Source organism: Salvelinus fontinalis, unplaced genomic scaffold, assembly GCF_029448725.1.
Source record: "Salvelinus fontinalis isolate EN_2023a unplaced genomic scaffold, ASM2944872v1 scaffold_0446, whole genome shotgun sequence".
NCBI lineage: Eukaryota > Metazoa > Chordata > Actinopteri > Salmoniformes > Salmonidae > Salvelinus > Salvelinus fontinalis.
Window position 1 is genome coordinate 29,658 of NW_026600655.1, and position 25,496 is coordinate 55,153.

A 25,496-nucleotide genomic window follows, 5' to 3' on the forward strand; every position below is an offset into this window, starting at 1 on the left:
TATTTGGAATGTCTGAGTAGTTCTATCTGATGTCATAATTCACTCCTCTGATAATCATATGATATTTGGAATGTCTGAGTAGTTCTATCTGATGTCATAATACACCCCTCTGATAATCATATGATATTTGGATTGTCTGAGTAGTTCTATCTGATGTCATAATACACCCCTCTGATAATCAAGTGATATTTGGAATGTCTGAGTAGTTCTATCTGATGTCATAATACACCCATCTGATAATCAAGTGATATTTGGAATGTCTGAGTAGTTCTATCTGATGTCATAATACACCCCTCTGATAATCAAGTGATATTTGGAATGTCTGAGTAGTTCTATCTGATGTCATAATACACCCCTCTGATAATCAAGTGATATTTGGAATGTCTGAGTAGTTCTATATGATATCATAATACACCCCAGTCAGTGTTGTTGAGCAGAGAATCAACCAGATTGATTCACAGTCAGTGTTGTCGAGCAGAGAATCAACCAGGATGTCCATGTCGAAAGTTATTCAGGTGCATAATACAATGTTTTTCTTCTATTCTGTTATTAAATTAGAAAATGTAGTCTGAATGAGAACAAGCACATCTGTGAGCGTTATGCATTATAACATCGATTGACTAAATGATGACGTTGACAGCTTTGTAGTAAAACCAGGGTTGGAGTTAATTCCATTTCAATTCCAGTCAATTCAAGAAGTAAACCAAATTCCAATTCCACATATTCCTCATTGAAAACCATAGAAGAGAATTGGCATTTTCAGTTTACTTCCTGAATGCTGAATGGCAGTGAGATGCCATCCTCCTTCTCACATCCAGCCTGTTCCTGATATTCTGGTCTACATACACAATCACTTACAGTGCATTCGGGAGGTATTCAGACCTCCTGACTTTTTCCACATTTTGTTATGTTACAGCCTTATTCTAAAATTGATTAAATTGGGATGTTTTCCTCTTCAATCTACACACAACACCCCATAATGATAAAGCAAAGACAGGGTTTTAGAAATTTTTGCAAATGTATTTTATAATTAAAAACTGAAATATAACATTTACATAAGTATTCAGACCCTTTACTCAGTACTTTGTTGAAGCATCTTTGGCAGCAATTACAGCCTAGAGTATTCTTGGGTACACCTGTATTTTTGGCTGGGTCACTCAAGGACATTCAGTGACTTGTCCCGAAGCCACTTCTGCGTTGTCTTGGCTGTGTGCTTAGGATTGTTGTTCTGTTGGAAGGTGAACCTTTGCTCCAGTCTGTTCATCTTTCCCTCGATCATGACTAGTCTCCCAGTCCCTGCCGCTGAAAAACAACCCCACAGCATGATGCTGCCACCACAATGCTTCACCGTATTTGCTCTGTTGTTTACAGGATGATTTGTATCTTATAGAGCGTGGCTTTAAGGGAGTAGTATGGTCACATCTAGATAAAAACGAATGTGAAAAATGAACAGAGCAAATGTGTTTTAACACACTACCTTTTCATGGAAGTATTTATTCATCATCCACATGTTCATATTAAGCTTCTACTTCTATGTACAGGAAAGTATTATTTGTAAGACGTAAGAGAAAAAACATCAGCTTATTGTTAAATTATTATGACGTTCTTTCCAATACAAAAGTGTAGTAACTTGTTTCCAAACTGCGTTACCCACTCCAGTCAGCAGATGGCGGATGTGCAATCTTTCAAACGATGCTTCTTGTGTGACGTATAATTTACTGGACGGGTCGCTTCTTCAGGAACAACAACGCGGCTACTCTTTCAACCGCCTCGGTAGCTTGCAAGCCAACATAAAACTGAAAGATTGACGCTTTAGACCACGTTTATGTACATTAGCTAATCTCACTGTTGTAAACATAATTCTGTAGACGTATTAACTGGTTAACTTTAACCTAATTTGCTTGTTCAATTTGCAAACTTGTTAAAGATTGATGCTGAGCCTAGCACTAGGCTAGTCGCTAATGCTAGCTAGCTAACATCCCCGACCATGAGTTCACATGAGTTCACTAAACTACTCCCCTGCTAAAGAAGAGGAGGTCTGCTGGACGGAGAAAGAACCTTTCAGAATGAAAAAGGAGGAAGAGGAGGCTGTTATAGTGAAGGAGGAAGAGGCTGTTATAGTGAAGGAAGAAGAGGCTGTTATAGTGAAGGAAGAAGAGGCTGTTATAGTGAAGGAAGAGGAGGTTGTTATAGTGAAGGAAGAAGAGGCTGTTATAGTGAAGGAAGGAGAGGCTGTTATAGTGAAGGAAGAAGAGGCTGTTATAGTGAAGGAAGAAGAGAAAGAACCTTTCAGAATGAAAAATGAGGAGGAAGAGGAGGCTATCTCAATAAAGGTGAAGGAGGAAGACGTTTTTGGAGTGAAAGAGGAGGAGACAGAAGATCCGATTAACACCAGTGAGTACTTTCTTAAACATGGGCACAAACTATGCAGTTGTTGAACTAATGTGTGGTTTTAAGGGGCATTCTACTGAAGTTCTATACTTGAATATGTTTCGAGCAAGGATGCCAACAAACAACGCATACACAGTTGTATAGCGGCAGAACAGGATACCGGGTAGGGAGTGGGCTATTTCATAAAGTGTTTCACTCACCACGTTTATTCTGAAAAATGTCTGTCCTCACTCTGGTAGCCTATGGACAAACATTAAGAATAAGCTACATGGTGAGTTGATGCCCTTTTGGCAGCTAGTTAGCTAGGTGAATTGATCATGCTACTTTGTATGCGTTGTTTGTTGGCATCCTTGTCATTTACGAAGTTTTTGGAACAGATTCCTGTTGGAACGTTCCACAAATTATACCCACCCGTTTCCTACTGTTTACATTCTTAAAGGTTCAATCTGCCATTGGTACATTTATTTTGGGGACTTTCAAATTAGATGTATTGAATTCTCCATGTGGTCTATATTAAAGTTCCCCTTATCTAATATAACAGGCTTTTAAAATTCAATATTGTTGCATAATTTCTACTTAAAATATCAAAGGGACACAAAAGGCACCCATTTAGTGGAACGACCCTTTAACATTTGCATCACAAATAATATTTTATAGGCCCTTTTTAGACACATTCATGCCTATTGTAAGACCCAATGAATCACAGTGGTGGAAAAAGTACCCAATTGTCATACTTGAATATAAGTAAAGATACCTTAATAGAAAATTACTCAAGTATACGTGAAAGTCACCCTTTCACATTTGCATCACAAACAATATATTTAAAAATCATGATGAAAGTTACCATTTTTTTTGAGACCCTATGATTGTAATAGACGGTTATAAGTTGACTGTCTGTTTGATGTTGTCATTCAAGCAGGAGAGAGACGTGACTATGGTGGATCCTCTGGGGAGCCTCAACAACATCCTGATACTGACGAGTCAGAGAAGAGTCTCTCCAGAACAGAACACCAGATGGTACAGCTTGGTTTGGTCTAGCATACAGCTTGCTCTATCTGGGTCTGGGCTGGGTTTCTGTAAAGACACTTCATGACAACAGTGACATCAGCATCCATAATGTTATGTGTCTGTGTCCCCTCTTTATGGTTACAAGGACAACACTAGCCCTTCCTCCCTCCTGGAGTCCCCGTGTCGTGCCTCTCCCGGTAGCACCTTACTGCTGGGTATGAAGAGGTTGTCTGTGTTGCTGGTGGACTGCAGGAAAACAACGGGGCTGAGTGGAACTGTGAGAGGAGGAGAAGAGAAGAAAGGATCAGATTTGACTCAACAAAGTAAGTGTTGTAGTTTAGTTTGAACAAATACAATAGATCTGCCCACTGGTATCTGTTACCAGGACAACCAGCAGAGTTCTGTTAGTTGACAGGAATATAGACTGGTGGATGTGGATGTTATGAATATCATAACACTGAAAAAGGATTGTGCCAATGAAACGAGAGAAACCAATAGACCATATAAAACCTTGATGAAAGTTGGCTTTGGAGAGAAAGTTTCAATGATCCGTTGTAAGGTGCAAATTTTACAAAAACTTTTTCTTAAAACATTATGGATGTTACATTGCCTGTCCCAGTCAACCCCCCTATCTTTACAAGACTGTAGAACAGGCAAACTAAACTCCAGACACTGTTAATGAATTAACTAATACTGGAGGAAAGCTGTGATCAGGCTGCCCACTCAAGAGAAAGCTTCAAACTGTAACCAGTGCCGTCAACCTTGTTCAGGTTATCAATCAACCTACCAGGGTAGTTACAAACAGTACAGTAATTAAATCATCAACATATTTTGATCATATCTTTACTAATGCTGCAGAAATTTGTTTGAAAGCAGTATCCAAATTCATCGGATGTAGTGATCACAATATAGTAGCCATGTCTAGGAAAACCACAGTTCCAAAAGGCTGGGCCTAATGTGCTATATAAGAGGTCATACAATTCTTTGTAGTGATTCCTATGTTGTTGATGTTGTTTGGTTATTTTTTTCCACAGTAAATAACTCACGGACACTAGAGAAGCTTTAACCAAGTTGAATTATTCCCAAAGGTTATGTACAGCTGTAATTCAGACATCCCAATATTTGTTCCATCCAGATATATATCTCACTTAAGACACTCCTCCTTCTCTCCAATCCTTACATCTTATGGTTCCACAGGAAGAGAGTAAAGAGGGTAACAGGATACCAAACCTTTATCTCCCTGATGAGAATCTGTCCTGACCTCAACCCCTCCTTCATCTAACCCACAGATGGCTGTAAAAACTGTTAAATCCACGTGGATTGATGAGGAATTTAAAAATGGTATGATGAAGGGGGAGGCAAAAGAGATGGCAGATAGGTCTGGCTGTATAACTGATTGGCAAACCTATTGCAAATTGAGAAATCATTTGACTAAACTGAATAAAAAGAAGAAACTACACTATGAAACAAAGATAAATGACATGAAGGATGATTTTAAAAAGCTTTGGAACATCTTCAATGACATTTTGGGGGAAAAAATCAACAATGACATGTCACTGGTGTCTGACAACGTGGATGGAAAATGATTGAGGATAATAGCGGCCGATATTGCCACTTCTATTCGCATTATCTTCAATTTAAGCCTACTAGAAAGTGTGTTCCCTCAGGCTTGGAGGGAAGCTAAAGTCATTCCACTACCCAAGAATAGTAAAGCTCCCTCTTTACTGGCTTAAATAGCCGACCAATCAACCTGTTACTAACCCTTACATTTAAAAAAAAAAAAAAAAAAAATGGTGTTTGGCCAGATACAATGCTATTTTACAGTAAACAAATTGAGACCTTCAGCTTATAGGGAAGTTCATTCAACAAGCACAGCACTTACAAATGACTGATTGGCTGAGAGAAATTGATGATAAAAATATTGTTGGGGCTGTTTTGTTAGACTTCAGTGCGGCTTTTGACATTATCGATCATAGTCTGCTGCTGAAAAAAACGTATGGCTTTACACCCCCTGCTATATTGTGGATAAAGAGTAAAAAAAAAAAAAAAAAGTTAACTTTATTTAACTAGCCAAGTCAGTTAAGAACAAATTCTTTTTTTCAATGACGGCCTAGGACTGCCTTGTTCAGGGGCAGAACGACAGAGTTTTACCTTGTCAGCTCGGGGATTTGATCCAGCAATGTTTCGGTTACTGGCCTCTAACCACTAGGCTACCTGCCGCCCCAGAGCTACCTGTCTAACAGAACACAGTGTTCTTTAATGGAAGCCTGTACAACAAAATCAAGGTAGAATCAGGAATTCCCCATGCCAGCTGTTTGGCACCTTCTTTTTTCAATCTTTACCAACAACATGCCAATGACATTTGAGTTAAGCCAGTGTGTCTATGTATGCGGATGACTCAACACTGTACACGTCAGCTACTACAGCGACTGAAATGACTGCAACACTTAACATAGAGCTGCAGTTAGTTTCAGAATGGGTGGCAAGGAATAAGTTAGTCCTAAATATTTCAGATGACCTTAAGTTACATGGCCTACTATGCTAATTCTGTAGCGGTATTGTTAGATGGGGGTAAAGATAAAGATTTTGTTGGGGTGCCAGGCAGGGATTAACCCTAGTTATTAAAGTTAGTTATTAGCTATTATAACATTATTATTATAAATATGATTAAAACCGAAAGGATGAGAGTAGAGTAGATAGAGTAGCGCTTCCAGACACATTCTAAACATGATGGAGTCTTAAAGGAGGACTGTAGAATGGAGTCTTAAAGGAGGACTGTAGCATGGAGTCTTAAAGGAGGACTGTAGCATGGAGTCTTAAAGGAAGACTGTAGCATCATGAGGTAGTCACCTGAAATGCATTTCAATTAACATGTGTGCCTTTTTAGAAGTTAAGTTGTGGAATTTCTTTCCTTAACCTGTTTGGGATAGGGGGCAGTATTTTCACGTCTGGATGAAAAGCGTGCCCAAAGTAAACTGCCTGCTACTCAGGCCCAGAAGCTAGGATATGCATATAATTGGTAGATTTGGATAGAAAACACTCAAAAGTTTCTAAAACTGTTAAAATAATGTCTGTGAGTATAACAGAACTTATTTGGCAGGTGAAACCCCGTGGACAAACCATCCAGGAGGAATTTTTTGTTGTTGAGGTGACTCTGTTTTCAAATGGCTTTGTGTGGCACTTTTCTGTGGCACTTGGTTGCAGTTCCTATTGCTTCCACTAGATGTCAACAGTCTTTAGAAATTGGTTGATGTTTTTCTTTAGAGAAATGAAGAAGTACGGCTATTCAGAACGAGGGTCCAGCCTAGTGCTCTCTAATGTTTTGATCCGCGCTCCAGGTCACACGCTTCACGTTGTTTTTATCCTGTATTGAACACAGTTTATCCCGTCTTAAATTTTCTCGATTATTTACATTTTAAAATACCTAAAGTTGGATTAGGAAAGTTGTTTGAAATGTTTGGACAGCGTTTACAGGTAACTTAACTTATTAGATATTTGTAGTCATGCTGGGTGAGTTGGAACCGGTGTTTTTTTTTATCAAACGCGCCAAATAAATGGACATTTTGGAGATATAACGACGGAATTAATTGAACAAAAGGACCATTTGTGATGTTTATGGGACATATTGGAGTGCCAACAGAAGAAGCTCTTCAAACTTAAGGCACAAATTATATAGTTATTTCTGAGTTTTGTATCGCACCTGGCGGGTTGAAATATGATTGTCATGTGTTTGTTTGATGGGGTGCTGTCCTCAGATAATCGCATGGTTTGCTTTTGCCGTAAAGCCTTTTTGAAATCTGACATGGTGGCTAGATTAACAAGAAGTTAAGCTTTAATTTGGTGTATTGCACTTGTGAATAAAAAAATATTTTGTGCTCTGCAATTTCACCGGATGTTGTCGAAACGTTCCGCTAGCGGAACCCCTAGCCATAACAGGTTTTAATGTGTTTGAGCCAATCAGTTGTGTTGTGACAAGGTAGGGGTGGTATACAGAAGATAGCCCTATTGGGTAAAAGACGAAGTCCATATTATGTCAAGAACAGCTCAAATAAGCAAAGAGAAACAACAGTCCATCATTACTTTAAGGACCATCACAGGAATGGAAAGCCCAGAGTTACTTCTGATGCATAAGTTCATTAGAGTTACCAGCCTTAGAAATTGCAGCCCAAATAAACGCTTCACAAAGTTCAAGTGCTTTGTATCTTGTGCTTTGTATTTTCGACGTAAAAACAAGTTTTGGACTTCCACACAAAATATTTAGAACCACCTGCTTGATTGGAATCTAGCGACGTCTGTGTCTTCAGTGTCCTAGAACTGTCTAGTTTGTGTTCTGACTTGTAAAACAGGATTAATAAAATAAGTAATGTAAACATAGCAGTAATTGCCAGGAAGCTCTACATTTGTTTTAAAATCACACTATAATTGTTAAAACTGGCCTCAGGTTATTGAGAGATCTGATTTAGGATTTACCCTCGTAGCAAGGTTGTTTTATCATGTGGAGGTTTCTATTTAAACATAACACAGTGTCTTTGGCAGGAGAAAGACCAGACTCAGAGGAACCAGAGCCAGGGACGTCCGAACCAGCAAGACGACACCAGTGCTCCCACTTTAGAAAGGGTTGTAACCGGTTATGGAACCTGAAACAACACGACAAAATACACACAAGGGAGAAGCCTTACCACTGCTCCCAGTGTGGAAAGAGTTTTAAGCTTTTAGGAAACCTTAAAGCCCATGAGAGAATACACACAGGGGAGAAGCCTTACCACTGCTCCCAGTGTGGAAAGAGTTTTAAGCTTTTAGGAAACCTTAAAGCCCATGAGAGAATACACACAGGGGAGAAGCCTTACCACTGCTCCCAGTGTGGAAAGAGTTTTAAGCTTTTAGGAAACCTTAAAGCCCATGAGAGAATACACACAGGGGAGAAGCCTTACCACTGCTCCCAGTGTGGAAAGAGTTTCAAACGGCCTTGTCATCTGAAACAACACGACAGAATACACACAGGGGAGAAGCCTTACCACTGCTCCCAGTGTGGACAGTGTTTCAAGCGGTCAGGGGAGCTGAAACAACATGAGAGAATACACACAGGGGAGAAGCCTTACCACTGCTTCCAGTGTGGAAAGTGTTTCAGCAGTTCAGGGGAGCTGAAACGACATGAGAGAATACACACAGGGGAGAAGCCTTACCACTGCTTCCAGTGTGGAAAGTGTTTCAGCAGTTCAGGGCAGCTGAAACGACATGAGAGAATACACACAGGGGAGAAGCCTTACCACTGCTCCTAGTGTGGAAAGTGTTTCAGCAGTTCAGGGCATCTGAAACGGCATGAGAGAATACACACAGGGGAGAAGCCTTACCACTGCTCCCAGTGTGGAAAGTGTTTTAGCCAGTCAGGGGAGCTGAAACAACATGAGAGTATACACACAGGGGAGAAGCCTTACCACTGCTCCCAGTGTGGAAAGTGTTTCAAACAGCCAGAGCATCTGAAACGGCATGAGATAATACACACAGGGGAGAAGCCTTACCACTGCTCCCAGTGTGGACAGTGTTTCAGCCAGAAAGGAAACCTGAACCAACACGAGAGAATACACACAGAGGAGAAGCCTTACCACTGCTCCCAGTGTGGAAAGAGTTTCAAACGGCCTTGTCATCTGAAACAACATGAGAGAATACACACAGGGGAGAAGCCTTACCACTGCTCCCAGTGTGGAAAGTGTTTCAGCTGTTCAGGGGGGCTGAAACGACATGAGAGAATACACACAGGGGAGAAGCCATACCAATGCTCCCAGTGTGCACAATGTTTCAGCCAGAAAGGAAGCCTGACCCAACACGAGAGAATACACACAGGGGATAATCCTTACCACTGCTCCCAGTGTGGAAAGAGTTTTAAGGTGTTAGGAAACCTTAAAGCTCATGAGAGAATACACACATGGGAGAAGCCTTACCACTGCTCCCAGTGTGGAAAGTGTTTCCGCAGTTCAGGGGAGCTGAAACAACATGAGAGAATACACACAGGGGAGAAGCCTTACCACTGCTCCCAGTGTGGAAAGAGTTTCAAACGGCCTTGTCATCTGAAACAACATGAGAGAATACACACAGGGGAGAAGCCTTACCACTGCTCCCAGTGTGGAAAGAGTTTTAAGGGTTTAGGAAACCTTAAAGCTCATGAGAGAATACACACAGGGGAGAAGAAACAGCATGAGAGAATACACACAGGGGAGAAGCCTTACCACTGCTCCATGTGTGGAAAGAGTTTTAACCAGAAAAGCAACCTGAACCAACATGAGAAAATACACAGAGGGGAGAAGCCTTACCACTCCTCCCATGGTGCAACGTTTTTGCCCATTTTGGGAAGCCTGAAAGAACACATGAGACTACACACAGAGGAGAAGGCTTAGAAATTGCTCAGACTGGGAAAACATATTACTCATCACAGTCACTTGAACGTCATGAGAGAATCCACAAAGAAGAGAAGAATTACTTGTATATTGATATTTCACATCTCATTGACTTAAAATTCATCAGAGAACATACACAGTGCTCCCATTGTCTTATATTGTTGACTGATAATGTGTTTACTTGTTTTTACCGTATGAAATTAAATGGTACAAGGTATAGTCAAACATATATTTGTTTGTTTTTATTAGAAAACATGAATTTAATATGGAGTATGTCAGTTTGAATATAAAGTAGATCAGATTCCATGTGTTTAAATGGTCCTTTTTAAAACTCTTTGTGTGTGTTTATCTGGGTGTGTCATTCCTCCAGCACTACAGATAATACAGTGATATTTGGATGTGATGCATTTGTTCCATTGTTTACATTTACATTGTTGGCCCACTGATGATTTAATGAAATTCAAATATTCAGACTGTAACGGAAAATGTTAATTGTATGTGTGTCCACATAACTGATTATGTGACTAACCTTGTGAAACTGTCCTATTATAATCTCCTGTTCTTGGGACCATCATTATGTGTTGCAAACCAGCTGCACCTGCGTCCTTGTATGAATAAAGTCCCTCCCAGGAACAGGAAACTATAAAGATATGTGCTCATCACCCAATGCTTCAGGAATTCAGACTGTCTACACTGTGCTGTGTAACTCTGTTATTCTCTCTGAGCTCAGAAATAAAGAATCTTGGTTTGACTTGGACTCCAGCAGATGCTTATTTTATAATATCCACCTCAACTCTCCCACGGATTGCTGTTTATCATTGTCTCAATGAAGAGTTCCTCGTTCAACTTTTCTGGGGGCAATTACAAGCCTCCCACTGGTTGAATAAACGTTGTTTCCACGTACTTTCAACAAAACAAATCCATGTGATGATGATAGATGTAGAAAACTGATTGGATTTGTAAAAAGCCATCAACATCAGTTATTTTTAGTTATTTTTCATCCAACTGGCAACCTAAATCCAATAACAGGTGACATTTTGTGTTGATTTCATGTTGAATTCACTTTAGTTGACGACTCAAAGAAATGTAAATAGAAACTAGATTTTGAACTGAAGTCTGTGCCAAGTGGGCTGGTTTGAATAAGTAGCAGGTGTTGGATCAATATCCACCTTAGTAGCTAAGTTTCCATGCAATTTGAGACAGATTTTCATGTGAATATTCTAAAATCTGCATAAAACAATATACGCATTTTCCCACCAGAAATGTTTCTATCAAACATACTCATTGCAGATAAAAGGCTTTGTGTGACAAAACTTAAATATAAATATTTGAGCATAAAGGAGTTTCCACCGCCATTTCTCGCTTAAACATTTTTACTGACACAAAAAGACCCCACCATGTAAAACGAACTAACATATCGTCTGTCGGCTTTTATAAAACCTGTTTCCATCAGCCTGGTCATTACTTTTGAAATGGTTGGATCAATATCCACCTTCATGATATGGATGAAGCCTGATTTGGAATGTCTGAGTAGTTCTATCTGATGTCATAATACACCCCTCTGATAATGAAGTTATATTTTGAATGTCTGAGTAGTTCTATATGATGTCATAATACACCCCTCTGATAATCAAGTTATATTTTGAATGTCTGAGTAGTTCTATATGATGTCATAATACTCTGATAGTGATACATTTGCTCCATTGTTTCCATGTCAGTTGGTTTCCCACTCTGATGATTTATATCTAACAGAGGGGCTTTAAAGGAATAGTATGGTGACATCTTAGTTGGGCTTTAAATAAATAGGATTATTAATCATAAACTTCTATAACAACAATACACTGCAGCTTTGACATCAAGAAGAGAATGGGCTGATGGGTGGTGGTGCCATTACTGGACATAGTAACATATTAACTTTGTGATGTTGATGTATTGCCACTAATAATATTATTTCAGAGAGTCTGAAACTCTGCTCCTAACAAGGAGATGAAGTACATCGTGTTTCAATCACAGCTTCTGGAACTCTTCAGAACTTGTCTGATGTGCAGCGAAGACACTCCAGGGACGGTGATCAAGGCTGTTGGAATAAAAATAGTGTTATCAATATGGAAGAGGGAGCAGGCAGCCGTCATCCAGTCTCTCAGAAACCCATGTTGAGCCAGCAGTGTTGTCACTATGGAAGAGGGAGCAGGAAGCCGTCATCCAGTCTCTCAAGGACAAAGGTGCAGCACTGGTGTTAGTAGCTGATGACAGAAGTGACAGCCTGGACACAAAGCAAAGTTTGACACCGTCAGTGTTGTTTAGCAGAGAATAAACCAGATTGATTCACAGTCAGTGTTGTTGAGCAGAGAATCAACCAGATTGATTCACAGTCAGTGTTGTTGAGCAGAGAATCAACCAGATTGTCCATGTTGAAGATACTCAGGTGCATAATACATTTTATTTGTTTAATTCTGTTTTATTCAATTAGAAAATGTACTCTGATTGAGAACAAGCACATCTGTGAGCGTTATGCATTATAACATCGATTGACTAAATGATGACGTTGACAGCTTTGTAGTAAAACCAGGGTTGGAGTCAATTCCATTTCAATTCCAGTCAATTCAGAAAGTAAACCAAATTCCACATTTTCCTCATTGAAAACCATAGAAGAGAATTGGCATTTTCAGTTTACTTCCTGAAGGCAGAATGGCAGTGAGATGCCATCCTCCTTCTCACATCCAGCCTGTTCCTGATATTCTGGTCTACATACACAATAACTTACATTGCATTCGGGAGGTATTCAGACCTCTTGACTTTTTCCACATGCTGTTATGTTACAGCCTTGTTCTAAAATCGATTAAATTGGGATGTTTTCCTCATCAATCTACACACAACACCCCTTAATGACAAAGCAAAGACAGGGTTTTAGACATTTTTGCAAATGTATTTTATAATTAAAAACTGAAATATAACATTTACATAAGTATTCAGACCCTTTATTCAGTACTTTGTTGAAGCACCTTTGGCAGCAATCACAGCCTTGAGTATTCTTGGGTACACCTGTATTTTTCTCACATTCTTCTCTGCAGATCCCCTCAAGCTCTGTCAGGTTGGATGGGGAGCGTCGCTGCACAGCTATTTTCAGGTCTCTCCAGAGACGTTCGATCAGGTTCAAGTCCAGGCTCTGGCTGGGCCACTCAAGGACATTCAGAGACATGTCCCGAAGCCACTCCTGCGTTGTCTTGGCTGTGTGCTTAGGGTCATTGTTCTGTTGGAAGCTGAACCTTTGTCCCAGTCTGAGGTCCTGAGTGCTCTGGAGCAGGTTTTCATCAATGATCTCTCTGTATTTTATTTTTATTTTATTTTTTATCCTTTATTTAACTAGGCAAGTCAGTTAAGAACAAATTCTTATTTACAATGACGGCCTACTAAAAGGCGAAAGGCATCCTACGGCGGCTGGGATTCAAAATAAGAGTACATTTGCTCTTTTCATCTTTCCATTCGATCACGATTAGTCTCCCAGTCCCTGCCGCTGAAAAACAACCCCACAGCATGATGCTGCCACCACAATGCTTCACCGCATTTGCTCTATTGTTTACAGGATGATTTGTATCTTATAGAGCGTGGCTTTAAGGGAATAGTATGGTCACATCTAGATAAAAACTAATGTGAAAAATGAACAGAGCAAATGTGTATTAACACACTACCTATTCATATAAGTATTTATTAATAATCTACATATTCATATTGAGCTTCTACGTCTATGTACAGGAACGTATTATTTGGAAGATAAAATATATCAGCTTATTGTTAAATTATTATGACGTTCTTTCCAATACAAAAAAGTGTAGTAACTATTGTTTCCAAACTGCGTTACCCACTCCAGCCAGCAGATGGCGGATGTGCGTCTTTCAGACGATGCTTCTTGCGTGACGTATAATTTACTGGACGGGACGCTTCTTCAGCAACAACAACGCGCCTGCTCTTTCATCCACCTCGGTAGCTTGCAAGCCAACATAAAACTGAAAGATTGAAGCTTTAGACCATGTTAATGTAAATTAGCTAATCTCAGTGTTGTAAACACAATTCTGTTGACCTATTAACTGGTTAACTTTAACCTAATTTGCTTGTTCAATTTGCAAACTTGTTAAAGATTGATACTGATCCTAGCACTAGGCTAGTCGCTAATGCTAACTAGCTAGCTAACATCCCCGACCATGAGCTCGCTAAACTACTCCCCCTCTGCTAAAGAAGAGGAGGTCTGCTGTACGGAGAAAGAAGCTCTGGCGCTGAACATTGTTGTGGAAGAAGAAGAGGATGGTATTACAGTGAAAGAAGAGAAAGAACCTTTCATAATGAAAAAGGAGGAAGAGGAGGTTGTTATAGTGAAGGAAGAAGAGGCTGTTATAGTGAAGGAAGAAGATGCTGTTATAGTGAAGGAAGAAGAGGCTGTTATAGTGAAGGAAGGAGAGAAAGAACCTTTCAGAATGAAAAAGGAGGAAGAGGAGGCTATCTCAATAAAGGTGAAGATGGAAGACGTTTTTGGAGTGAAAGAGGAGGAGACAGAATATCAGATTATCACCAGTGAGTACTGACTTAAAAGCAGGGGCACAAACTATGCAGTTGTTGAACTGTGGGGCATTCTACTGAAGTTCTACACTTTAATATGTTTCGAGCAAGGATGCCAACAAACAACGCATACACAGTTGTATAGCGGCAGAATAGGATACCGGGTAGGGAGTGGGCTATTTCATTAGGTTTTTCACTCACCACGTTTATTCCAAAAATGTCTGTCCTCACTCTGGTAGCCTATGGACAAACATTAAGAATAAGCTACATGGTGAGTTGATGCCCTTTTGGCAGCTAGTTAGCTAGGTGAATTTATCATGCTACTTTGTATGCGTTGTTTGTTGGCATCCTTGTCATTTACGAAGTTTTTGGAACAGATTCGTGTTTGAACGTTCCACAAATTATACCCACCCGTTTCCTACTGTTTACATTCTTAAAGGTTCGATCTGCCATTGTTACATTTATTTTGGGGACTTTTAATTTAGATGTATTGAATTCTCCATGTGGTCTATATTAAAGTTCCCCTCATCTAATATAACAAGCTTTTAAAATTCAATATTGTTGCATAATTTCTACTTAAAATACCAAAGGGAAACAAAAGGCATCCATTTAGTAGAACGACCCTTTTACATTTGCATCACAAATAATATTTTATAGGCCCTTTTTAGACACATTCATGCCTATTGTAAGACCCAATGAATCACAGTGGTGGAAAAAGTACCCAATTGTCATACTTGAATATAAGTAAAGATACCTTAATAGAAAATGACTCAAGTATACGTGAAAGTCACCCTTTCACATTTGCATCACAAACAATATATTTAAAAATCATGATGAAAGTGGCCATTTTTTTTGGTCTCTTGTAAGACCCTATGATTGTAATAGACGGTTATAAGTTGACTGTCTTTTTGATGTTGTCATTCAAGCAGGAGAGAGACATGACTATGGTGGATCCTCTGGGGAGCCTCAACAACATCCTGATACTGATGAGTCAGAGAAGAGTCTCTCCAGAACAGAACACCAGATGGTACAGCTTGGTCTGGTCTAGCATACAGCTTGCTCTATCTGGGTCTGGGCTGGGTTTCTGTAAAGCACTTCATGACAACAGTGACATCAGCATCCATAATGTTATGTGTCTGTGTCCCCTCTTTATGGTTACCAGGACAACACTAGCCCTTCCTCCCTCCTGGAGTCCCTGTGTCATGCCTCTCCCGGTAGCACCTTACTGCTGGGTATGAAGAGGTTGTCTGTGTTGCTGGTGGACTGCAGGAAAACAACGGGGCTGAGTGGAACTGTGAGAGGAGGAGAAGAGAAGAAAGGATCAGATTTGACTCATCAAAGTAAGTGTTCTAGTTTAGTTTGAACAAATAAAATAGATCTGCCCACTAGTATCTGTTACCAGGACAACCAGCAGAGGTCTGTTAGTTGACAGGAAGATAGACTGGTGGATATGGATGTTATGAATATCATAACACTGAAAAAGGATTCTGCCAATGAAAAGAGAGAAACCAATAGACCATATAAAACCTTGATGAAAGTTAGCTTTGGAGAGAAAGTTTCAATGATCCGTTGTAAGGTGCAAATTTTACAAAAACTTTTTCTTAAAACATTATGGATGTTACATTGCCTGTCCCAGTCAACCCCCCTATCTTTACAAGACTGTAGAACAGGCAAACTAAACTCCAGACACTGTTAATTAATGAACTAATACTGGAGGAAAGCTGTGATCAGGCTGCCCACTCAAGAGAAAGCTTTGAACTATAACCAGTGCCTGCAACCTTGTTCAGGTTATCAATCAACCTACCAGGGTAGTTACAAACAGTACAGAAATTAAATCATTAACATATTTTGATCATATCTTTACTAATGCTGCAGAAATTTGTTTGAAAGCAGTATCCAAATTCATCGGATGTAGTGATCACAATATAGTAGCCATATCTAGGAAAACCACAGTTCCAAAAGGCTGGGCCTAATGTGCTATATAAGAGGTCATACAATTGTTTGTAGTGATTCCTATGTTGTTGATGTTGTTTGGTTATTTTTTTCCACAGTAAATAACTCACGGACACTAGAGGAGCTTTAACCAAGTTTAATTATTCCCAAAGGTTTTGTACAGCTGTAATTCAGACATCCCAACATTTGTTCCATCCAGATATATATCTCACTTAAGACACTCCTCCTTCTCTCCAATCCTTACATCTTATGGTTCCACAGGAAGAGAGTAAAGAGGGTAACAGGATACCAAACCTTTATCTCCCTGATGAGAATCTGTCCTGACCTCAAACCCTCCTTCATCTAATCCACAGATGGCTGTAAAAACTGTTAAATCCACGTGGATTGATGAGGAATTTAAAAATGGTATGATGAAGGGGGAGGCAAAAGAGATGGCAAATAGGTCTGGCTGTATAACTGATTGGCAAACGTATTGCAAATTGAGAAATCATGTGACTAAACTGAATAAAAAGAAGAAACTACACTATGAAACAAAGATAAATGACATGAAGGATGATTTTAAAAAGCTTTGGAGTACCTTAAATGAAATTTTGGGCAAAAAAATCAACAATGACATGTCACTGGTGTCTGACAACGTGGATGGAAAGTGATTGAGGATAATAGCGGCCGATATTGCCACTCCTATTTGCCTTGTCTTTAATTTAAGCCTACTAGAAAGTGTGTTCCCTCAGGCTTGGAGGGAAGCTAAAGTCATTCCACTACCCAAGAATAGTAAAGCTCCCTTTACTGGCTTAAATAACCGACCAATCAACCTGTTACCAACCCTTACATTTAAAAAAATAAATGTTGTTTGGCCAGATACAATGCTATTTTACAGTAAACAAATTGAGGCTTATAGGGAAGTTCATTCAACAAGCACAGCACTTACAAATGACTGATTGGCTGAGAGAAATTGATGATAAAAATATTGTTGGGGCTGTTTTGTTAGACTTCAGTGCGGCTTTTGACATTATCGATCATAGTCTGCTGCTGAAAAAAACGTATGGCTTTACACCCCCTGCTATATTGTGGATAAAGAGTAAAAAATAAAAAAAAAGTTAACTTTATTTAACTAGCCAAGTCAGTTAAGAACAAATTCTTTTTTTCAATGACGGCCTAGGACTGCCTTGTTCAGGGGCAGAACGACAGAGTTTTACCTTGTCAACTCGGGGATTCGATCCAGCAATGTTTCGGTTACTGGCCTACCGCTCTAACCACTAGGCTACCTGCCGCCCCAGAGCTACCTGTATAACAGAACACAGTGTTCTTTAATGGAAGCCTGTACAACAAAATCAAGGTAGAATTAGGAATTCCCCAGGCCAGCTGTTTGGCACCTTCTTTTTCCAATCTTTACCAACAACATGCCAATGACATTTGAGTTAAGCCAGTGTGTCTATGTATGCGGATGACTCAACACTGTACACGTCAGCTACTACAGCGACTGAAATGACTGCAACACTTAACATAGAGCTGCAGTTAGTTTCAGAATGGGTGGCAAGGAATAAGTTAGTCCTAAATATTTCAGATGACCTTAAGTTACATGGCCTACTATGCTAATTCTGTAGCGGTATTGTTAGAGGGGGGTAAAGATAAATATTTTGTTGGGGCGCCAGGCAGGTATTAACCCTAGTTATTAAAGTTAGTTATTACCTATAATAACATTATTATCATAAATATGATTAAAACCAAAAGGATGAGAGTAGAATAGATAGAGTAGCGCTTCCAGACACATTCTAAACATGATGGAGTCTTAAAGGAGGACTGTAGCGTCTAATGATGAAACATTGTGGAGTCTTAATGGAGGACTGTAGCATGGAGTCTTAAATGAGGACTGTAGCATCATGAGGTAGTCACCTGAAATGCATTTCAATTAACATGTGTGCCTTTTTAGAAGTTAAGTTGTGGAATTTCTTTCCTTAATAACCTGTTTGGGATAGGGGGCAGTATTTTCACGTCCGGATGAAAAGCGTGCCCAAAGTACACTGCCTGCTACTCAGTCCCAGAAGCTAGGATATGCATATAATTGGTAGATTTGGATAGTAAACACTCTAAAGTTTCTAAAACTGTTAAAATACTGTCTGTGAGTATAACATAACTTATTTGACAGGTGAAACCCCGAGGACAAACCATCCAGGATGATTTTTTTGTTGTTGAGGTGACTCTGTTTTCAAATGGCTTTGTGTGGCACTTTTCTGTGGCACTTGGTTGCAGTTCCTATTGCTTCCAGTAGATATCAACAGTCTTTAGAAATTGGTTGATGTTTTTCTTTAGAGAAATGAAGAAGGTCGGCTATTCAGAACGAGGGTCCAGCCTAGTGCTCTCTAATGTTTTGATCCGCGCTCCAGGTCACGCGTTTCACGTTGTTTTTATCCGGTATTGAACACAGTTTATCCCGTCTTAAATTTTCTCGATTATTTACATTTTAAAATACCTAAAGTTGGATTAGGAAAGTTGTTTGAAATGTTTGGACAGCGTTTACAGGTAACTTATTAGATATTTGTAGTCATGCTGGGTGAGTTGGAACCGGTGTTTTTTTTAATCAAACGCGCCAAATAAATGGACATTTTGGAGATATAACGACGGAATTAATTGAACAAAAGGACCATTTGTGATGTTTATGGGACATATTGGAGTCCCAACAGAAGAAGCTCTTAACTTAAGGCACAAATTATATAGTTATTTCTGAGTTTTGTATCGCACCTGGCGGGTTGAAATATGATTGTCATGTGTTTGTTTGATGGGGTGCTGTCCTCAGATAATCGCATGGTTTGCTTTTGCCGTAAAGCCTTTTTGAAATCTGACACGGTGGCTAGATTAACAAGAAGTTAAGCTTTAATTTGGTGTATTGCACTTGTGAATGCATGAAAGTTAAATATTTCTAATTTTAAAAAATATTTATTTTGCGCTCTGCAATTTCACCGGATGTTGTCGAAACGTTCCGCTAGCGGAACCCCTAGCCATAACAGGTTTTAATGTGTTTGAGCCAATCAGTTGTGTTGTGACAAGGTAGGGGTGGTATACAGAAGATAGCCCTATTGGGTAAAAGACGAAGTTCATATTATGTCAAGAACAGCTCAAATAAGCAAAGAGAAACAACAGTCCATCATTACTTTAAGGACCACCACAGGAATGGGAGACCCAGAGTTACTTCTGATGCATAAGTTCATTAGAGTTACCAGCCTTAGAAATTGCAGCCCAAATAAACGCTTCACAAAGTTCAAGTGCTTTGTATCTTGTGCTTTGTATTTTCGACGTAAAAACAAGTTTTGGACTTCCACACAAAATTACTTCTTTAGTTATTTTATGTCTAAGGAAGTGTGTAGGTCACATTCTGTATCATACAGCTATGAAACTTATATATTTAGAATCACCTGCTTGATTGGAATCTAGCGACGTCTGTGTCTTCAGTGTCCTAGAACTGTCTAGTTTGTGTTCTGACTTGTAAAACAGGATGAATAAAATAAGTAATGTAAACATAGCAGTAATTGCCAGGAAGTTCTACATTTGTTTTAAAATCACACTATAATTGTTAAAACTGGCCTCAGGTTATTGAGAGATCTGATTTAGGATTTACCCTCGTAGCAAGGTTGTTTTATCATGTGGAGGTTTCATTCGGGTCTCTATTTAAAAATAACACAGTGTCTTTGGCAGGAGAAAGACCAGACTCAGAGGAACTAGAGCCAGGGACGTCCAAACCAGCAAGACGACACCAGTGCTCCCACTGTAGAAAGGGTTGTAACCGGTTATGGAACCTGAAACAACACGAGAAAATACACACAGGGGAGAAGCCTTACCACTGCGCCCAGTGTGGAAAGAGTTTCAAACGGCCTTGTCATCTGAAACAACATGACAGAATACACACAGGGGAGAAGCCTTACCACTGCTCCCAGTGTGGACAGTGTTTCAAGCGGTCAGGGGAGCTGAAACAACATGAGAGAATACACACAGGGGAGAAGCCTTACCACTGCTCCCAGTGTGGAAAGTGTTTCAACAGGTTAGGGGATGTGAAACGACATGAGAGAATACACACAGTAGAGAAGCCTTACCACTGCTCCCAGTGTGGGAAGTTTTTCGGACGGCCTTGTCATCTGAAACGACATGAGAGAATACACACAGGGTGGAAGCCTTACCACTGTTCCCCGTGTGGAAACAGTTTCAAACGGCCTTGTCATCTGAAACGGCATGAGAGAATACACACAGGGGAGAAGCCTTACCACTGCTCCCAGTGTGGAAAGAGTTTCAAACGGCCTTGTCATCTGAAACAACATGAGAGAATACACCCAGGGGAGAAGCCTTACCACTACTACCAATGTGGAAAGAGTTTTAACGATTTAGGGTACCTGAAACAACATGAGAGAATACACACAAGATAGAAGCCAGACCACTGCTCCCAGTGTGGAAAGTGTTTTAACCAGAAAAGCAATCTGATCAAACACGAGAAAATACACAGAGGGGAGAAGCCTTACCACTCCTCCCAGGGTGCAAAGCGTTTGCCCATTTAGGAAGCCTGAAAGAACACATGAGACTGCACACAGAGCGGAGAATGCTTACAAAAGCCCAGACTGTGGGAAAACATATTACTCATCACAGTCACTTAAACGTCATGAGAGAATCCACACAAAGAGAAGAATTACTTGTATATTGATATTTCACATCACATTGACTTAAAATTCATCAGAGAACATACACAGTGCTCCCATTGTCTTATATTGTTGACTGATAATGTGTTTACCTGTCTTTACCGTTTGAAATTAAATGGTACAGGGTATACTCAAACATATATTTGTTTGTTTTTATTAGAAAACATGAATTTAATATGTAGTATGTCAGTTTGAATATAAAGAAGATCAGGTTGCTTGTGTTTAAATGGTCATTTTTAAAACTCTTTGTGTGTGTTTATCTGGGTGTGTCATTCCTCCAGCACTACAGATAATACAGTGATATTTGGATGTGATGCATTTGTTCCATTGTAAATACATTTGCATTGTTGGCCCACTGATGATTTAATGAAATTAAAATATTCAGACTGTAACGGAAAATGTTATTTGTATGTGTGTCCACATAACTGATTATGTGACTAACCTTGTGAAACTGTCCTATTATAATCTCCTGTTCTTGGGACCATCATTATGTGTTGCAAACCAGCTGCACCTGCGTCCTTGTATGAATAAAGTCCCTCCCAGGAACAGGAAACTATAAAGATATGTGCTCATCACCCAATGCTTCAGGAATTCAGACTGTCTACACTGTGCTGTGTAACTCTGTTATTCTCTCTGAGCTCAGAAATAAAGAATCTTGGTTTGACTTGGACACCAGCAGATCCTTATTTTATAATATCCACCACAACTCTGCCACGGATTGCTGCTTATTATTGTCTCAATGAAGAGTTCCTCGTTCCACTTTCCTGGGGTCATTTACAAGCCTCCCACTGGTTGAATAAAAGTTGTTTCCACGTCATTTCAACAAAACAAATCCATGTGATGATGATAGATGTAGAAAACTGATTGGATTTGTAAAAAGCCATCAACATCAGTTATTTTTAGTTATTTTTCATCCAACTGGCAACCTAAATCCAATGACAGGTGACATTTTGTGTTGATTTCATGTTGAATTCACTTTAGTTGACGACTCAAAGAAATGTAAATAGAAACTAGATGTTGAACTGACGTCTGTGCCCAGTGGGCTGGTTTGAATAAGTAGCAGGTGTTGGATCAATATCCACCTTAGTAGCTAAGTTTCCATGCAATTTGAGACAGATTTTCATGTGAATATTCTAAAATCTGCATAAAACAATATACGCATTTTCCCACCAGAAATGTTTCTATCAAACAGACTCATTGCAGATAAAAGGCTTTGCGTGACAAAACTTAAATATAAATATTTGAGCATAAAGGAGTTTCCACCGCCATTTCTCGCTTAAACATTTTTACTGACACAAAAAGACCCCACCATGTAAAACGAACTAACATATCGTCTGTCGGCTTTTATAAAACCTGTTTCCATCAGCCTGGTCATTACTTTTGAAATGGTTGGATCAATATCCACCTTCATGATATGGATGAAGCCTGATTTGGAATGTCTGAGTAGTTCTATCTGATGTCATAATACACCCCTCTGATAATGAAGTTATATTTTGAATGTCTGAGTAGTTCTATATGATGTCATAATACACCCCTCTGATAATCAAGTTATATTTTGAATGTCTGAGTAGTTCTATATGATGTCATAATACACCCCTCTGATAGTGACACATTTGCTCCATTGTTTCCATGTCAGTTGGTTTCCCACTCTGATGATTTATATCTAACAGAGGGGTTTTAAAGGAATATTATGGTGACATCTTAGTGGGGCTTTAAATAAATATGATTATTAATCATAAACTCCTACAGATACAATACACTGCAGCTTTGACATCAAGAAGAGAATAGGCTGATGGGTGGTGGTGCTACTATATAGGTAAGGCTGTTCAATATGAATGTTCAATACACACAATAGGTTGACTGGGGGGGTGATGTACCACAGTCAAAGTCCTGCAATAAGAGCTAAGAGACTAATATTTGTGTAAACTATATAAACTGTTTACAATTTGGCTCATGCATCCTCCCTTCTCTCCCCTGTAATGATTCCCCAGGTTGTTGCTGTGAATGACAATGTGTTCTCAGTTGACTTACCTTGTTAAATAAATCATGACATGTGAATGAACAAGCCTTTTCATACTTTATAACATGGCTATATACAATGCCTTCAGAAAGTATTCAGACCCCTTGACTTTTTTCCACATTTTGTTACATTACAGCCTCATTCTAAAATGTATTAAATCATTTTTTCCCCTCATCAATCTACACACAATATCCCATAATGACAAAACAAAAACAGGTCTTTAGAAATTGTTGCAATTTTTTTCAGACCCTTTACTCAGTACTTTGTTGAAGCACCTTTGGCAGCGATTACAGCATTGAGTCTTCTTGGGTATGACGCTACAAGCTTGGCACACCTGTATTTGGGGAGTTTCTCCCATTCTTCCCTGCAGACTCTCTCAAGCTCTGTCAGGTTGGATGGGGAGCGTCGCTGCACAGCTATTTTCAGGTCTCTCCAGAGATGTTAGACCGGGTTCAAGTCCGGGCTCTGGCTCGGCCACTCAAGGACATTCAGAGACCAGAGACTTGACCCGAAGCCACTACTGCATTGTCTTGGCTGTGTGCTTAGGGTTGTTGTCCTGTTGGAAGGTGAACCTTCGCCCCCAGTCTGAGGTCCTGAGTGCTCTGGAGCAGGTTTTCATCAAGGATCTCTCTGTACTTTGCTCGGTTCATCTTTCCCTTGATCCTGACTAATCTCCTAGCCCCTGCTGCTGAAAAACATCCCCACAGCATGATGCTGCCACCACCATGCTTCACCCTAGGGATGGTGCCAGGTTTCTTCCAGACGTGACGCTTGGCATTCAGGCCAAAGAGTTTAATCTTGGTTTCATCAGATGAGAGAATCTGGTTTCTCATGGTCTGAAAGTCCTTTTGATGCCTTTTGGCAAACTCCAAGTGGGCTGTCATGTGCATTTTACTGAGGGGGGGCTTCCGTCAGGCCACTCTACCATAAAGGCTTGATTGGTGGAGAGGTGGAGAGATGGTTGTCCTTCTGGAAGGTTCTCCCATCTCCACAGAAGAACTCTAGAGCTCTGTCAGAGTGACCATCGGGTTCTTGGTCACCTCCCTGACCAAGGCCCTTCTCCCCCTATTGCTCAGTTTGGCTGTGCCGCCAGCACTAGGAAGGGTCTTGGTGGTTCCAAACTTCTTCCATTTTAGAATGATGGAGGCCACTGTGTTCTTGGGGACCTTCAATGCTGCAGAAATGTGTTGGGACCCTTCCCAAGATCTGTGCCTCGACCCAATTCTGTCTCGGAGCTCTACAGACAATTCCTTCTACCTCATGGCTTGGTTTTTACTCTGACAGTCTCATAATAAAGGGTCTGAATACTTACTGTTATGTAAAGGTATATTTTTTATCTTTAATAAATGTTTCTAAAAACCTGTTTTTGCTTTGTAATTAGATGTGTTATATTTAACTAGTCAAGTCAGTTAAGAACAATTTCTTATTTACAATGACGGCCTACCGCTGAACAGTGCCTTGTTCAGGGTCAGAACAACAGAGTTTTACCTTGTCAGCTCAGGGATTCGATCCATCAACCTTATGGTTACTAGCCCAATGCTCTAACCAATAGGCTACCTGCCACCCCAAATGATGGGCTATTGTGTGTAGATTGCTGAATATATATATATTTTTTTTAAATCCATATTAAAATAAGGCTGTAACGTAACAAAATGTGGAACAAGTCATGGTGTCTGAATACTTTCCGAAGGCACTGAACAAACATCACATTGAATATTCACCTCACTTTTGAAAAGCTCCATGAGGAAGAAAGGATTCCCAGATGATCTTTTAGATGTTCTGTCTTCAGGATGTTCTGGGTTGATGGCTGTTGGAGAGGGGAGGGGCAGTTGAGTGAGCTGGGGCCTTTTATGGCCCTGCCTCTGGGAGCCTCTCAGCTTGTGACATGTTGAGAGAGAGTGAGAGAGGGCCTACCCTTCCTCTGGGAGCCTCTCAGCTTGTGACATGATGAGAGAGAGTGAGAGAGGGCCTACCTGTAAGATATGTGTTATAAACATACTTCTATTTGAAGAGCTTTTTGACCATTCAGGGACCTAATCTCAAACACTCATGAAAACATGAAAAAAATATTGTCCACACGAAAGACTGAATTTGGTAATAAAAATGATTTTTGACAAGTTATATGCATGAAAATAAAGATGTTTAAAAAAATTAGACATTTTGGAGAGTTTTTTGCAGACTATATGAGAGGCCTAAGCCTTGTTGTGGATACATGTCTATAAAGATAGACTGGTATTAGATATCTGATCCATTTTTGGGGCACATGTTGACAAGATGTTGGGGAATCACTGGAGGGGAATGTTGACCAACTGAGCATCTCAGTGTACAGCTCAATAAACACAAGAGTAGTTTTGTTACATTTCAGTCTTCTGTGATGAAGTGTCATATTGGGATGCAAACTCAAACATGAATACATTTAATCTGTATCTGACATGGTACTGGTGTCTTCTTTTTTAAAGCCCATAACCATGTGTGTGATGTGTAAACAACAAAGGGCACCAC

The 25,496-nt window shown here is 39.8% G+C and overlaps 1 protein-coding gene and 1 pseudogene across 2 annotated transcripts; both read left to right on the forward strand.

The window, feature by feature from the left end:
- Positions 1-1,706: 1,706 nt before the first annotated feature.
- On the forward strand, positions 1,707-10,542 carry LOC129846078 (zinc finger protein 271-like; annotated as a pseudogene).
- Positions 10,543-13,760: 3,218 nt separating this feature from the next.
- On the forward strand, positions 13,761-17,361 carry LOC129846081 (GRB10-interacting GYF protein 2-like). Of its 2 annotated transcripts, none has more exons than XM_055914070.1 (2): positions 13,761-14,357; positions 15,269-17,361. In XM_055914070.1, the coding sequence occupies exons 1-2, from the start codon at positions 13,991-13,993 to the stop codon at positions 15,388-15,390; spliced, it is 489 nt and encodes a 162-aa protein (XP_055770045.1). In that variant the 5' UTR covers positions 13,761-13,990; the 3' UTR covers positions 15,391-17,361. The 2 variants fall into 2 exon arrangements, with proteins under 2 accessions (XP_055770045.1, XP_055770046.1); XM_055914071.1 differs by having other exon boundaries at positions 15,272-17,361.
- Positions 17,362-25,496: the final 8,135 nt, after the last annotated feature.

Excerpts from the sequence above, each read along its gene's own strand:
- LOC129846081 (XM_055914070.1), top strand. The coding sequence starts at position 13,991 with ATGAGCTCGCTAAACTACTCCCCCTCTGCTAAAGAAGAGGAGGTCTGC. Across the intron at positions 14,358-15,268 it reads AGAATATCAGATTATCACCA|CAGGAGAGAGACATGACTAT; the intron begins GTGAGTACTGAC and ends TTGTCATTCAAG.